At 41.2% G+C, this 17874-nt stretch overlaps 1 protein-coding gene across 1 annotated transcript in view; it reads right to left on the bottom strand.

Moving 5' to 3' along the window:
* LOC127804880 (pseudouridine-5'-phosphate glycosidase) overlaps nt 1–17874 on the bottom strand; it is a 95747-nt gene that overhangs the window by 71964 nt on the left and 5909 nt on the right. The window contains exon 4 of the mRNA XM_052341961.1: nt 16517–16599. Within this exon, the coding sequence (XP_052197921.1) occupies nt 16517–16599 (83 nt within the window). The remainder of the gene's footprint in view (nt 1–16516; nt 16600–17874) is intronic.

Consider the following 17874-nt stretch of genomic DNA (forward strand, 5'->3'; position numbering starts at 1 on the left):
TGGGCTGGTTCACGTGAGGATAACAGGTCAACTTCAGGTTATTGCACCAAGTTATGGGGTAATGTGGTTACTTGGAGGAGCAAAAGGCAATCCGTAATGGCTCGAAGCAGTGTTGAGGCCGAATTTAGTGCTATTGCTCAAGGGATATGTGAAGTTATTTGGCTAGAAAGGATGATGGAAGACTTGGGGATATCCTTATCTCAACAAACAAAAGTTTATATTGATAGCAAATCTGCTATCAGTATTGTGAAGAATCTGATTCAGCATGACCGAATGAAACATGTAAGAATTGACAGGAGTTTTATAAAGAGAAAATTTGAAGGAGGAGGAATCAGCTTATCCTACATTTCAACTACTAATCAAGAGGCTGATATTTTCACAAAAACTATTGCAAGGCCAAGGTTCGAGTTACTAATTGGCAAGCTGAGAATGACTTGTATCTATTCCTCAGCTTGAGGGGGAGTGTTGGGAGGTCGAGCTACTGAGCTGATGGAAGGCTGAGCTGCCGAGCTGATGAGGCCGAGTTGCCGAGCTAATGGAAGGCCGAGTTGTTGAACTACTAAACTCGTTATCAACTGATTTATTCTCTGTGATTTATCTTGATTTATATTGTTGTTATATCTTATCTTTCATTTTTTATTAGATTTGTTTGTATTTAAAGTTGTTGTAATCTAGTCCTACAAAGTAGGAATCTAATCTCTAAAATTTAAGAGAATTCTTAGGATCCACTGTGTATATATTTGTGGCATTCTCAAGGGAATAATTGACGGAGTATTATTCTTTCAAAAGAAGATTTCTTTAGATTCTAACTGTCGTATTACCTTCTTTGATTCTTATTGCCTATTTCAGGACCAGAACTTTAGGAAGACAATTGGTAGTGCTAGAGAGAGAAACGGACTTTACTACTTCAATAAGGCCTTTTTCAGTAATAAAAAAGCTCACGGATTAAGTGGTTATAGTTCAATTTCTGTTTCTGATCCAATAATGCAATGACATCTCAGGTTAGGCCATTCTAGTTTTCCTTATTTAAAACACTCATTTCCTAAATTGTTTGAAGGAGTGGATTGTTCTAAGTTTCAATGTGAAAGTTGCCATTTGTCTAAAGAACATCGTGTTAAATTTGTTTCCAAACCTTACAGTTCTTCAAAACCATCTTATTTGATTCATAGTGATACGTAGGCACCCTCAAAGGTAGCCACTTTATATGGCAAAAGATGGTTTGTAACTTTTATCGATGATCATACTAGACTATGTTGGGTTTACTTGCTTACCAAGAAATCCGAAGTGACAAGAGTTTTCAAAGATTTCTTTTACATGATCAAAGTCCAATTTCAAACAAAAATTTATATCCTTCAGTCTGATAATGGAACAGAGTACTTCAATGAAAGCTTAGGGGATTTTTTGAAAGAAAAATGTATTTTATATCAATCAACATGCCGTGAAACTCCTCAACATAAAGGCATAGCTAAATGAAAAAAAAAGACATTTACTTAAGGTAACTAGGGCTATTATGTTTTCTATGAATGCCCCAAAATATCTCTAGGGAGATACTATTTTAACTGCTTGCTATCTAATCAATATAATGCCTACTCGAGTCTTAAACTTTGAGACACCTTTGAATTCCCTAAAAAATACTTTTCCTATGTGTCGGTTGTACTCTGAGCTATCTTTAAAATTTTTTTGATGCACTTGCTTTGTCTACATTCCACAAATTTTTCGATCCAAATTGGATCCAACGGCTGAAAATTGTGTTTTTATTGGTTATGCTCCTAATAAAAAAAGGTACAAGTGCTTTAATCCTTTGACAAAGAAAACTCACATAAGCATGGATGTATCTTTCATAAAGGATCAACCCTATTTTACCAAAAATCATCTTCAAGGGGAGAATAAAAATAATGTCGAAGAAAATAATTTTTTGAACCTCTTCCAAACATGTTTGATATGATTGACACTCCACTTCACTCTGACAAACAATCCAACGAAACTGGTACTCAAAATAATAAAGAATAGGATGCTTCTAGTTCACATGTGCCAAGCATAATAGAGTCAGAACCAGGGGCAGAATTACTACAAACATATCAAAGCAATTTGAAACCCGAGCTTCAATTTTATAATAGAAGAAACCTCAAAGAAATGATATTGATCCAAATGTCCCTCCAGTAATTGAACAGTTGACATCCTCGAATGATGGTTCGCCTTCCACTCAGGGTAACTCTAAACTTACTCCTTCAAATTCTCCCTAATTTGTTTGATCTGGATGTCCCCATTGCCACTAGAAAAGGAGTAAGATCTTGTACTAAGCATCCTATTGCCAAATATCTATCTTATCAAAAACTATCCAATAATCACAAGGCATTTCTTTCAAATATTTCTAACTTGCATGCACCAAGAACAATTCAGGATGCCTTAGGTGATCCGGATTATAAGCTAGCAATAAAGGAGAAGATGAATGCTCTTAAAAAGAACAAGACTTCGGGCATTGTGGAGCTACCGAGAGGCAAGACAATTGTAGGTTGTAGATGGGTTTTCACTGTAAAATGTAAGGCAGATGGAAGCGTAAAGAGGTACAAGGCAAGACTTGTTGCCAAGGGGTTCACCCAAACATATGGCATCAACTATCAAGAGACCTTTGCTCCAGTGGAAAAGATAAACTCTATTTGAGTCCTCCATTCTCTTGCGGTGGCCCAAGATTGGCCTCTACACCAACTCGATGTAAAAAATGTCTTCCTAAATTGCGATTTGGAGGAAGAAGTGTATATGGACCTCCCACTTGGATTTGAGAAGAGCCTTTGTAGCAACAAGGTATGGAGTCTAAAAAAATCCTTGTATGCTCTAAAAGAGTCTCCAAGAGTGTGGTTTGAAAGGTTTGGAAATGCGATAAAAAGCTATGGTTATACTCAAAGCCAAGCGAACCACACAATATTCTTCAAGCACTCTAGAGACAATAAGAAGGCTATTTTAATTGTCTATGTGATGATATAATAATGATTGGTGATGATAGGGGAGAGATTGAAGAACTTAAGAGGAAACTGGCACACGAGTTTGAGACGAAGGACTTGGGACCCCTAAAGTATTTCCTTGGGATGGAGTTTGCAAGATCTAAGGAGGGAATCTTTGTCAAACCAACGTAAGTATGTCCTGGATTTACTCAATGAAATAGGAATGTTCGGGTGCAAGAAAGCTAAAACTCCCATCAAACCTAATTTGAAGCTACAGCCTATCGAGGCCAAAGATGTGGTAGAAATGGAGACATATCAAAGGCTTGTGGGCAGACTCATCTATCTGTCCCACACTCGACCTGATATAGCATTTGCAGTAAATGCTGTAAACCAATTTATGCACTCACCAGGTTCACAGCATTTTGAAGCTATCTACAGAATTCTAAGGTACCTAAAGGGAACTCCTGGAAAAGGTTTGCTCTTTAGAAAACATGGACATCTTCACATAGAGGCTTATACAGACACAGATTGGACAGGTAGTGTTAATGATAGAAGATCTACATCGGGCTACTACACCTTTGTGGGAGGTAATCTTGTCACTTGAAGGAGAAAGAAACAAAACGTGGTGGCCAGAAGTAGTGCTGAAGCAGAGTTTCGTTCAGTTGCCCATGAGATTTGTGAGGTCATGTGGATAAAGAGACTACTAGAGGACTTGAGGGTCTTTGATCCCTTACTGGCTAAGGTTTACTGTGATAATAAAGTTGTGATTTCCATTACCCATAATCCAGTACTCTATGACATGACTAAGCATGTAGAGGTGGATAAACACTTTATTAAAGAGAAAATTAATAATGGGGTAATTTGTATGCACTACATTCTAACAGTTAATCAAGTCGTCGATGTTCTTACAAAGGGGTTACACAAAAATCAGTTTGTAAAATTAGTGAGCAAGCATGCCATGGAAGATATCTTCAAGTCAGCTTGAGGGGGAGTGCAGACATGTTTGATTGATAGAGCATATTCTTAGGCATATTCTTCTTTCCTTTTTTATCCTTTTCTTTCATGTTGTTCTCTTCCTCTATAAAACCAAAGGGGAATCATGTATCAACTAGAGAGAGAAAACAAAAGAACGTGATTTTCTCAATCTCCCTTGTTAATAGAAAGGTAACGATGAATTGAATGAAATCAGTCTACTCTCTCAATCTCATCTATCTTTGTCCAAACCCTTCCCTTCTCTTCTCTAATTCTCCCTTTTTTTGTTCTGTTTTCTCCCTCCAATTATGTTCTTTCTTCTTCAAATTCCTATCTAAGCCCTAGGAAACCCTAGGGTCGTGACAATTGGTATCAGAGCAGTCAATTCTTAGCTGTGATTTGATTCGATTATCAATGGAATTAATCGAGCAATGATTCAGCAGATTTAGTTTCATTGATTTCCAACGATGTTAAGATCTGATGAGGAGCCACGTTCCTTGGTTGTGATTCCTGGAAGTTATCCAACGATCTCAGCAACAAGATGGGTCGACTAAAGTACCAACAACTAAAAGGGTTAGTTAGTGAAGTGCGGTGATTCCGGCAAGATCTAGCAAAATTCTTGGTTCGAGTTTTGAAGGCGAAGCAAAGCAGTCGACCAAAATTTCTATTCAATTTGGCCAAGCGTTCCTATGGTGCTTTCGACAACTCTTAAGAGCAAGCTTGGAGCGATCAGAACCCAACCCAATTCCGCAAGACTCCAGTTAGAATTACGACAGCTCTTATCGAAGCGTGAAGGTGAGGCAAACCCAAAAAGCTATGACGACTGAATTCCACTGATCCGAGGCCGGACAATCTTAATTGGGTCGACACTGTGAGGCGAGCAAGACCCAAAGTGAAGCAAGATCTAGAAAATCCGACAGCCAAATTCCGTTAACCCAAGAACTCGACGATCTCAATTAGGTCCAGCAAAATGAGGCAAGCAATCCCAACAACAATATTGGCATCAAACAAGGTCCACGAACAAATCTTGGAGTCGAACCAAGAGGCTAAGCCAACCCAGTACCATTTTAGAAATCGAAGGGTGATAGTAAGCGCTAGGTGTGTGAATTATAGAAGGGTGCCTAGAAGCTTGAATCTTGGCTTACGACAATTTAATCCAAGCAAGAAACAATGGTTGATGGCACGAGATTGAAGCAAATGGAGCTTCAAATTCAACAAGTCAATGCGATGGTAGCGGACATCCAAGGGAAGATGGCGGCCATCGATGGTGTGATTGAACGGAAGATAAAGCAGACAATTGATCGCAAGTTGGATCATGCGATGGCGAATTTACGGGAGGAATTTTCTGAACAATTTCAAGAATTGAAGGACCAAATCCAGAGCTTTATGCTCATGTTCATGGGGCATAATTCAGTGAGGTTATTGGTCGAATTTCCTCCAAGAGAACGCTTGGAACCGGTCCCGTCCGAGCATGGAACGAGACCAAGAACCAAGGGCTTGGAAGCGAAAACCATGGCGGCGGAGGAAGTCAGAAATGGGCGATCGGGTAGAAGGGGATCAGTCGCGCCAACCATGGCAACAATCAGATTCCTTTGAAAAAGAAGTTCATGAAGAGGATATTCGAGATGATATTATTGGAAGTTTAGATCAAGAGGTTACTAATACAACCAATCGATTTCCAAAATTGAAAGTAGATAATGGAGAACTTTCAAAGATGGATATAAAAACAATTGGCTCTTTCGAAGTTGAAATTGATTCGGCCTTTTGCAAGGAACAATTGACAGGTAGTGAGGTGAAGGAACCAGTTACAGTTGTCAAGACTAATGATTGTGCCTAGTGGGAGGTTCCAGGAGGGGAATAAGAAGTTGTTAGGAGGAGTGGCAGAGAAAGCAAAGTTTATTGCATCATCCTTGATGGGCTTACAAAAGTTTTTCAAGCTTGCTCCAATCAAGCTGTGGAAAAGAAGGAAAAGAGCTATGATTGGAAGGCTGTAGTGTTCCGATTTGTTACCACAGTCAGTCAGGCCTCTCACTTTCTTGAGGACAAGAAAGTTCTGAATTGGGGGGTAATCGTCAAGACCCTATACAGTAGTTAGATAGTTAATAGGGATGGTTGTAACAGTGCGAATAGTTAGGTTGTTAGCTATAGCTATAACAAATAACAATAGGCAGTTAGCAATTAGGTGGTTAAACAAATAACAATAGGCAGCTCCTCAAAACGCATCTGGTATGCCTCCACACTCACAGTCTCCCTTTCTCTCTTTGTTTCTCTTATTTCTCCCTATCTCCTTAATTTCTTCCTCACCTCACTACTTAGTCGTTAGAAGAAATCTTCCCATTCATAGCGAATAGGAAGAAAAAAGGCTTGTCATGATCAAACCGTGACAAATTGGTATCAGAGCCCTGGTCCTCGGCGTCACTAGCTGAAACCATGGCAGAAAGTACTCGCACGAAGGCGTTGGAGTCACAACTACAATAGTTCAGCTCAGCTATATGGCCGATACCGAGAATCGGATTGAACAACTGGAATTAGGAGCGACTTGGAATCATGAAGCGATCGTGGCAATGGATCGCAAGGTAGAAAGCTCCATAGAAGGTCTGGAGCGGAGATTAGAAGGTTCCATAACAAGGGTGAGAGAGGAGTTGGGTGCCCAAATGCAGCAATTTATGATGATGTTTGCTTGCCAAAACAAGGTAAGTTTATCTCCCGACTTTCCCCCTAGAGAAAGGACAGAGCCAATCCTTCAGGAAAATAGGAGAGATAGGGGACAGGGCACCTCGGAGATTGAGGGTGACCCAGAAGAAGAAGTGGAAGGATTACTGGATAGGGGAAGGGATGGTCTGGTTAATCCCCACCAACCGGGGTTTCCCTTGCCTCGGATGGACATTCCTACATTCGATAGTGTCAACACCCGTTGGTGGCTGAGAAAATGTGAAAGGATGTTTGATTGGTATAATATTCCAGAAGGGCAGAGGGTGTTGTTAGCATCAGCTTACTTCAATGAAGCTATGGATGCCTGGTTTCAGGGGTGTCTTAGGCTAAGGAGGAATGGTACATGGGAAGAGCTTTCGGAGAAATTGTGTGAAAGATTTGGGTAGAGGAGCATGGTGGATATAATAGAAGAGTTTAATAAACTCAAACAGACTGGGAGTGTGGAGGCATACCAGATGCGTTTTGAGGAGCTGAGATCGCTCATGATCCAGCATAACCCCCATCTATCAGAAACCTATTTCGTATCCAGCTATTTGAGTGGACTTAATGATGAACTTAGGCCCATGGTAAAGGTGTTAAGGCCTCAAACCATAGAACAAGCAGCCGAAAACGCCCGGTTACAAGTACTGGTGGTGGAAGCGTTATTAAAAAAACAGAGGCAGCTGGCAAAAGCGATGGTGGCATGGGCCTCTAACTTAGGAGGAAGAGGATATGGCCGGGAACCAACAAAGGTGAACGATGGTGGTAAAGGTGGATCAAGCCCGAGCTCAATGCCTTTTGGGGAGCAATTAAGGGAACAGAGGAGACTAGCTAGACTTTGTTTCCGTTGTGGGGACAAATACCACATTGGCCATCAGTGTAAGAGGCAGATTTTGTTGTTGGAAGGAAGTGAAGAAAAGGAGCTAAGTGGGATGGAAGAACCGCAAAAGAGGTCGAGGAGGAAGATAATGGGGAAACATCCCTCCATGCATTGAAGGGAGTTGCCAACAACAAGATTATTAAGGTAGAAGGGCAGACCAAGGAGAGAAACCTCATGATCCTGATAGATAGTGGGAGTACCCACAGCTTTCTTGATAAAGGCATGGCCCGGAGGTTGAAGTGTCCACTCGCGGAAACACCACCCTTGAGTGTAACAGTGGTCAAAGGGTATTAAGCGAATCGACTTGCAATGGTTTTTGTTGGAAAATGCAAGGAGAGGAGTTCAAGGCAGATCTAAGGCTCTTGCAATTGGGAGGCTATGATATGGTTTTGGGGGTGGATTGGATGAAGGGAGTTAGTCCCATCAGTTTTGACTTCAACAAGATGGAGGTGTCTTTTGAAAGGGAAAGACGGACATTGACTCTAACTGAGGAAAGAGAGGCAGGAACTTGCAAATTGATCACTGGTAAGAGGTTGAAAAAGGTGTTCAAAAGCCGGTGGGACCATCTAACTCAATTATTTTCCATTGTGGTGATGGAGAAAGACGTGAGCAGTACAGGGAACCAAGGAGAAATTCACTTCCAAGTCAGCACACCAGAGGGAATGCTTGACCAAGTATACAATTCGATTCTCCTTGATAAATTGTTGATTGAATTTGAGGATTTATTCACGGAACCGAAAACCCTTCCTCCTACCCGTGAATTAAACCATGCCATTAACCTCAAACCCAATTCAGAACCCATTAACATCCGATCCTACCGCTACCCACCTGTCCAGAAATCAATGATAGAAAAAATGGTGAGGGAAATGGTGCCATAATCCTTCATAAAATCCAGCCATAGCCCGTTTACATCCCCTATCCTACTAGTAAAAAAAAAAAAGATGGGTCATGGCGGTTTTGTGTGGATTATCGCCAACTTAACACTATGAGTATCGAGGACAAATTCCCTACACCACTAGTGGAGGATCTCTTGGATGAACTCCATCAAGCCAAGTTTTTTTCAAAATTGGACCTACGCTCTGGTTATCATCAAATAAGGATGAGACTTGAGGATACCCATAAAACAGCCTTTAGGACACAGAAAATTTATACTAGTGTTCTTTGATGATATCCTCATTTATAGCCCTTCCTTTGATCAACACTTGAGCCACTTGAGAACCACATTTGAAATCTTCAGATCCAATCAGCTCTTTATCAAAAGAACGAAGTGTGCTTTCGATCAAATTCAAGTGGAATACTTGGGACATCTGATCTCAAAAGAAGGAGTTAGCACAGATCCTAAAAAGGTGGAAGCCATGGTGGCTTGGCCACGGCCAAAGACAGTCAAAGCATTGAGGGGATTCCTTGGATTGACCCGTTATTATCACTGGTTTGTTAAGAATTATGGGATCATTAGCAAACCATTGACTGAGCTTTTGAAGAAGGAGGGATTTAATTGGGGGCCAGAGGCGGATATAGCCTTTGAAAGGCTGAAGGAGGCGGTGAGTAGGGTACCTATCCTCGACTTACCAGATTTCAGCAAGCCTTTCGTCCTAGAGACCGACGCTTGTGCAACAAGGGTTGGGGCAGTCCTAATGCAGGAGGGAAGGCCGTTAGCCTTCCTCAGCCAGGCTCTTGGTGCTAAACATGTGGGGCTTAGCATCTACGAAAATGAGTTTTTGGCTGTGTTAATAGCTGTGGAAAAATGGAGGCATTATTTGGAGGAGGGAGGTTTGTTATTAAGACAGACCATGAGAGCTTAAAGTTTCTTTTGCAACAGAAATTGCACACCCAGCTTCAAAAGAAAGGGATGTCCAAGCTGATGGGATTAGATTATATTGTTCAGTACAAGAAAGGAAAGGAAAATGTGGCTGCGGACGCCCTCTCTAGATGTCATGAAGAAGGGAGTTTGGTCACCATTACTACTTTAGTACCCGAGTGGTGTCAAGAGGTAATAGCCAGTTACGAAAGGGACAAGAAAGTAAAGGCCTCGTTGGAAAAGGCAGCTATCAGCCGAGATGGGGACGGAGATTACTCCTTGGTGGGAGGCTTGCTGAGACACCGAGGAAGGCTAGTGGTAGGAAACAATGGTGAACTCAAGAGGAAGATAATACAGTCCCTGCATAGGTCTATTGTGGGGGGACACTCAGGGGTGCAAAATACCTACACACGAGTGAAGTAGCTGTTCTTTTGGCCAGGGCTCAAAACGGAAGTGAAGAAGTTCGTAGCAGCTTGTGATATCTGCCAGAGGTGCAAGAGTGAAACCGTGGCCTACCCGGGCCTTTTGCAGCCACTACCCATTCCGGACCAAGCATGGGAAAGTTTATCTATGGATTTCATTGAGGGACTACCAAAATCAGAAGGTAGGGACAGCATTTTGGTGGTAGTCGACAGGTTAACCAAGTTCGCGCACTTTATAGGACTCACACACCCCTTTACAACCCAAGATGTGGCTAGAGTTTTCTTGGATCAAGTGGTAAAAAGGCATGGAGTTCCTAAGACCATAACATTAGACCGAGATAAAAATTTTACCAGCCTTTTATGGAGGGAGCTGATGAGGGCGCTGGGCACAAGGTTGAACATGTCCACAGCTTATCATCCTCAAACAAATGACCAAACAGAGAGGGTTAATCAAGGGTTGGAAACAAACTTAAGATGTGTAAACTTCCTACATCCTAAGAGCTGGCACAAGTGGTTATCCTTGGCCCAATGGTGGTATAACTCTAACCACCACACATCCCTTAAGATGTCCCCATTCGAAGCCCTGTTTGGGTACAAACCGCCTATTTTACCAGCAGTGGGCAACTATTCAACGGTGGCCACCGTGGAGGAATATTTGTAGCAAAGAAGGGAGGTTTTGCAGCAGCTAAAAAGGGAGTTAGCTTCAGCTCAAAACAGGATGAAGAAAATTTCGGATCGCAAGAGAAGTGAGAGGAATTTTGAGGTGGGAGAAGAAGTGTATTTGCAGCTTCGGTACCCTCATTTGAAGTCTATATCCCACGAACAAGTGTCCAAGCTCAGCCCTAAATATTATGGGCCCTTTCCCATAATTGCTAAGATCGAACAAATAGCCTATCGACTGCAACTTCCGGAGAACTCCCACATCCACCCAGTGTTCCATGTGTCCCTCTTGAAGAAGTCAATAGGAGCACAAAGGGTGAGTCCCTCCCTACCTACGCTGCCTAGGGAAAACCGTGAAGCTTTAGAACCAGAGGCCATAGTGGACAGGCGAGTCATTTACCAACAAGGGGCACCACTAATCTAGGTATTAGTTAAGTGGCGAGATAAGATGGCTGAGGACAACACTTGGGAGTACCTTCCTGATTTGCTCAAGCAGTTCCCAAGATTAGCCAATCTTCTCAACATTCTTGAGGACAAGAATTCTTGAATGAGGGGGGAAATGTCACGCTATGAGACATACCTTGGGAATAAATTTTATTTTGATTTCTTGCATTCTGTTAGTATTATTCTGTTAGTGTTATTTCAGCCATTTCCATTTCTGTAATACTATAGTTTGTTAGAGGTTGTTAGCTCAAAGGAATCCACATGCAAGTGGAGCAAGCTAGCAGAGGCAGTTACAACAGCCAGGCTGCAGGGAATCTTCCTTGGCTAGTTGTATAAATTCCCCTCTACCCATGTCCGAGATTTTCATGAAAAAGAATATCAGATCATCCATTCTCTCACAGTCTCTCTTTCTCTCTCTGTTTCTTTTATTTCTCCTCATCTCCTTAATTTCTTCCTCACCTCACTACTTAGTCGTTAGAAAAAATCTTCCCATTCATAGCGAATAGGAAGAAAGAAGGCTTGTCAGGATCAAACCGTGACACTTTGCAACTTCCTTCCCGATATCATTTTGCAAACCCCCCAACTCGAAGCTACCTGCGAGGGTCCTTCTACATCCCTCCTTCATCTAGTCCATGCCAAGCGCAATATCATAGCCCCCAATTTCAATAATCTCAAATCAGCCACAAATTCTTCTCTATGCATCTCCCAACAAAATCCCATGCAAGCTGATTGACTAAGGACCTTGTTACCATTTGCAACACTCACTGAAAGGGGATGAGTGTTAGTGACCTCACAATTGAGCTTTTTAGCCATGGTCTCATCCAAAAAACTATGGATACTACCACTGTCAATAAGCACCATCAATTGACCTCTCCTTCAGCCTCCGATGGTTCTCCTCCTTCTACCTCTTCTCCTTCCAACAAAAGTAATTGCCTCTTACATCTATGTCCTGAAAAATATTTATCCCCACAGCGGTAGTACAATCCTACTTGTCGTCTCTACTTCATCATCTTTCCTCCTTGTGCTGGCGCAGGGTTAGCTGCTGGTAAGGCAAGCACCCCTTTGTTACCTTGTCTTGCCTCCTCACCAACTCCTTTGTTTCCTACTTGCCAGACACTAGGGTTTAACCCTCTCATATGTACCCTCTACTTCTTCATCAAGGCCTCTATTGTTAGTTCTTGCAACCGGCCACTTTCAGCCGCTTGTTCGATGGTTCGGGGTTGCAACATCTTCACCATTGGCCTCACCTCATCACTTAGACCACTAACGAAACTTGATACAAAATATTCTTCTGTTAGGTAAGGGTTATGAATCATCATCAGTGATCTTAACTCTTCAAACTTGAGCTGGTAGGTCTATATTGTTCCTTCTTGTTTGAGTTTATTGAATTCTTCGATCACATCCATCATACTCCTATCCCCAAATCTCTCACACAAATCATCTGCAAACTCATTCCACGGACAACCCTCCTTCACCCGGATCCACCCTTAGAACTAGGCATCTCCCATGTCATTGAGGTAAGCAGAAGCTATGTAATCTTTTGCTAATCAGGCACATTGTACATGGTGAACATCCGTTCACAACATCTCACCTGTGACACCCGTAACTTACTTACATGCTTAACAATAAATAATAATATTCGAACGAACTTTAAGGTTTAGCGCAGAAAAATTGGAGAAACCAGACTTCTATAAACTTAAGTAAAGTTTAGAACATAATAAAAATTCAAAGCACGTTTTGTGTAAATATAAAGTTTGACATGGAAACATGGTTTCAACAGAAGAAACGAAGACTTCGCGAAGATGCTTTATAGCAATAACATATATAAAAATATCCGGAGCTTAAAGCCAAACTTATACTTCCTTGAAATTAGATAAAAATCCAAGACATGCTTTATGGCATACATATAAGAAAAGATCAGAGTTCAACCCCAAGAACTTTGTTTCAAAAGGAAACTAAAACTTAAATTCTTGAAAAATTCTTTTTCATTGATCCACCACGCTCCACGTCCCAATCTCCTCATTCATAATCACCTAGGGGGGAAATATAAGGGGTGAGATTACGCAAATCTCAGTAAGTACAAGAGAACCATCATATATATTTAAACAAGTCGTGACATAACATAACATATCATATGGAGACACGAGAGGTTCCACCAACTTGCAGAGGTAAGAACCCTCGTGCGTAGCGCTACCGAGCTCCGATCCCGAAACTTGCGTGAACATAACATAACATGAGGGACCACATAACATAGTTCATGGTCATGCTTAAACATCATAAATAGTTCATAATGTACTTACCTCAACTTGGTTTGATGAGATTTGAATGTTTAAGGCTTCACCTTTACACCTCTCAATATGGCATAAACTTAGCTTCGAATGATTTGGAATACCCAAAACTCACCCAAAGGTCCTATTTATAGAATTATCCAACAAATCATAACCTGCCACGTGTCATGTAATTATTTGGGACTCATCATGACTCCCAAGTGTTCACATTGCCAAATATCCTATATAATCATTTCTATCCATGTGTTCTTATCAAATGGTGCCATGTGTCCCATATAATCATTTATATCCATGTGTTCTTATCTTATCTTTGTAATGACTAATGGAAGCTTGCCATGTGTCCTTGATATTTTGAACCTCACATGCTTAATTACATTTTCAACACTTCCATCATTACATCTCATACGATTTAATTTATTTTTCTACATTTCCCATCATTACTCCACATGGTTAATTTATTTTCTACATTTCCCATCATTACTCCCACATGGTTATTTGATTTTCTACATATCCCATCATTACACCCACATGGTTAATTGATTTTCTCCATATCCCATCATTACACCTTTAACTAGTTAGCTATATTTGGTTACTTTAACTATTTAGTTTGAGATATTTTGATGAGATATGTTTAGGTTTCAAGAATTGCACATTGGCCCAAAATTTTCGGATAATTTGCACTTAGCCCCTTGCAACTTGGTCCCCGGGCTATTTTTTAATTGCATTTTAGCCCCCGAAGAAAGGATAAATTACGCTAATACCCCAAGATTTTAGGTAAATTATATTTTTACCCGAACTTCAATATTTACGATTTTGCCACTGGCTCAAAAAATGATCATTTGTCTCAAGGTTTCTATAATCCCTTGAAATGACATATTTCCTCAAGTATTAGAAGCTAAAAATCTCAAGTATTACATTATATTTCAGTTTTAAAATCTTGGGCGTTACATCACCCACCACCTTGGATTCTCCCCATCAAATAGTGGTATCTACAACTTCGATGTAGGAAAACTCGGCTGATTGTGATTAGCCTGAGTTCATGGTCTCCTCTCTAAAGTGTTCTCCCCATAGTTACCTGGTTCGTGGAACGTCCGGTATGCAGAACGCGATACGGGAACGTGGTACGCCACTTTTCCCAGAACGCGATACGTGGGGGGTAGGCTTCTTCGGTTCACCGGTTCGTCACTTAGTTTTTTAAATATATTAATAATAATAAAAATATTAAATAAATAAATATTAAGATAATAATTATAAAATTTAAAAAAATAGAATGAGATGTGGAGTCCCAGCTTTAGCCAAAAAATGAAATCACAACTCTAGAGAGAGGCTAAACTTTATTGTCTCCACCAGCTGATGCAACTGGGAGTCTCCACCAACTGATGCGACGAAGCGAGAGAGCCAGAGAGGCAGCAAGCGAGAGACCGAGGGGAGAGCCGACGGCCGGCAAGGGCGAGCGACGATCGAGGGCGAGGCGGGGCAGGCGAGCGACGGAGCTAGAGAGAGGTAGCAAGGAAGAGCGATTGAGCGAGGCGAGCGACCGAGGAGGGCGAGCGAGTTAGCGACCTCAGCGATGGTCCGAGTCGTCCAACGAAGGCACGGAGGCTGGAGTGAGTGAGAGCGAGAGACAGCAGCCCGCAACCGGCAACGAGCGAAGCGAGAGAGGGAGAAGGGCAGAGGGGATGGGCGGCTGGGCGACGGGCGCTTGAGCGAGAGAGGGTCTGAGGAAGGGTTAATGGCGAGCCTGAGTGTAGGCCAAAATTAATGGCATCAAAGATCCGAGTCTTCATTACAGGGGAACTGGGACGCGTCCCCAAGCGTTCCAAGACCCAAACGCACCGCGTTCCAGTGCGTGCGTACTAGAACGTGGTTCCCGGGGGGGAGGGGCGTATTAGGTAACTATGGTTCTCCCCCATAATCTCCGGTTCTATCTCAAACTCTGATGACCCTATTGGTCAATGTCTCATTCCCACTCTAGGAAGGATTGGTTTCGACCACTCCCTATGAGGGAATTCAACAGAAAGCCTTACCGGTTGTTGACTGGAGAACATCCTCATAAATTGTTGCATTTGTTCCCTCTTTTGATTACGCATTTGTTCGTGTAGCAGATTGCTCTATTCCCAATTCTCCTCCCTCCATCTTTCCATAACTCTATCAATCCTTGTCTCCACCACCGTTTTGACCAAGGATTCCAGAGTTCCCATCTGTGTCTGCATATCAACCATCGCCGTCGTGACTTACTACAGCTGAGACTCCATCTGCTTTATCCTTGTTCCATCGACCATGGCGATGAACTTCACGGGAACGAACACCACCCAAGAGCGTTGTTCTGATACCAGAATGTCAACTCCCAAATGATCTGACCAATTCTCCCACCAATTCGGTGAGAAGGTTCAAAAAAAGAAGTTTAGAGGGAATTAGAAGAATAGAGAACAAAGGGAGAAAGAAGAAAAGAGAGAGAAATTCATAAGAATGTCAAAATTCTCATATTCCCTATCTCCTCAGGTGTGGACAGCTCGTATATATAAGCTGATCCAGCCACCCATGTGCGGATAACCGCCTCCACGTTCTGGGATTTACAAGCAATTAAGCTATTTCACTAGGTACAAGTTCTTACAGCTGTAACTAACTAGGTACAACTCCTCAACGCTGTAACTTCCTGAGTACAACTACTCATCATCTATAACCTACTCTAAATAAGGTACCTCCCTACATAGCTGGTACACCACAGAAGAACTCTTGCCAATACACAAGATAAAGTAGGTCCTCCATCCTCCCTTTCTCTCCCATCAAAAACCCTTAGTTTTAGCTAGTTCTAAATAGGTGTTGGCATTAACTTGTTTCTTTCAGTTCCAATGTCAAAGAGATTCTAAGATTCAAGGCCATTTCTCTACAACTTCCTAGCTTAGAATTAAAAAAGGTCATCTCTTAAACCAAATCATTGAACTAAATTCAATAGAAATGCTATAGAATGTCCAAAAGTGTCCACAGAAAATTTAGTGCAATACTTCTTTGAAACAAAGAGTAAGGCACTTGTTAAAAGTTTCCTCAAAAGCTAAAATTTTATTACATTTTCAAACTAATGTTATTTGGCTTTCCCAAGGACTTGTACATTATTTTGTGTACCTTAAATGATGCATTAAAGTGTTATAATCAATAATGTTTTGGAGAGTGATAAATAAGCTTTAAACATCACAAATCTAGATCAAAACCAAAATGAATCCATGCATGATAAATACAAAAAAAGGGGATCCCCAGTGCACAAAGCTTTCTGTTTTATGAGGTTTGGGGATGGTGGTATTTGTATGTCGCCTCCTCTTTGCTTCTTTTTGCAAAGAGGCTTCCACAACTCTAATAAAAATAAAATTTGTCCAACATGCACATGGTTAAGATGAACAAGATTGATTGTTTCAGGTTCTACTCACGACATGTGCAATGTCCCTGCGAGCTGTCTTTTGGGCTTTTGTTCCCAAAGTAGCCAACCTCTCAAGCTCTTCTGCACTCAGACCTGAAATTAGTTTTGTGACATTAAGGAGCCAAATAATAACTACTCATAATTGAACTCACAAGGTATAACCCAACAATTAGAGAACAGACCACTTAATCTCCATGTTAGAACTGCAAGGCAAAAAATTAAACACTTTATGTTATATTTGAGATGCAGTTTAAGGTGAATGGAATAAACCATCCATGGGTTATGCTATGAGTCTTTCAATCCATAAACTATGGCAGATCTTCTTATGAGTGGCAAGACACTCAAAGAACTCCACCCAGCAGCAACAAGAGGAAAGACGAAGAACTACCAACATCTAATAGGTTCCAGTTGATGGACCCTAGGCAACCACTTTATTGTTGGCATGCCAATGCTCAATCACTTATATAACCATATATTGGTTGCACCACATAAACTGCCGATCTAACATGAAGTTTGATTCATTCAGTGTGTTTTAAAATAGGACATACTGGACTCTGTTTAGTTTGTTTAATATCATTCTACAAGCAGAAAAATTATGTTAATGCTCACTTTGCAGAAGGTATTGGTTAAGAAAGTCACACATATCAGTGATCTCAACCGCAAAATAATGACAGACGAGTATATGTCAGTTAACAGATACTAATGAGCCAATGAAGTTAATAGGCCTTGAATTAATAAGGTGAACCTTGTGTTCAATAATAAACTTTTGTGGGAATCCGTCATGCATACTGCTTGGTCAAGCACTCCCAAGAGAACTTGCTGACAAGTGAACTTTTGTTCTTTTCTGAGAATAAAAATCGTAAAAGAGGGAACAAATTTGCAACACAAGTGCATAAGCATGCACAAGCATGTGCATGCATCTGCATGTGCGCACAAATATTTAGATTTAGACAGAAGGATTAGTTTAGCAGCAAACATTTTTATGCAGAAGGCAGCCTTCATTCCTTTATTCCACAGTTAATTGGTTCACCTAGAAGGGAAGATGTGATAAAATTCACAGCGCGCAGACACAATGAGGAAAATTCTATGTCTCTCAGCCTAGCCAGGATGATTGAAATCTGCTTCCTTCAATCCTTCTCCCTCCATTTGGAAAAGCCTACAGAGAAGATTTTGTTACATCTGCTCTTTCATTGAAGATCAGTCTCTCAATGAATTAGCCATTTGAAAAAGGCCTACAAAAGGGATTTTGTTACATCTTCACTTTCAATGGGAAAAGTCTCCCAAGGGTTCTGTCTTTAAGAAATCAGCCATGGAATTTATATCAAAGGATTGCAATTCATCTTTGATGTCTTGTCCTAAAGGGAGCTA

Source organism: Diospyros lotus, chromosome 1, assembly GCF_014633365.1.
Source record: "Diospyros lotus cultivar Yz01 chromosome 1, ASM1463336v1, whole genome shotgun sequence".
NCBI classification, from domain to species: Eukaryota; Viridiplantae; Streptophyta; class Magnoliopsida; order Ericales; family Ebenaceae; genus Diospyros; species Diospyros lotus.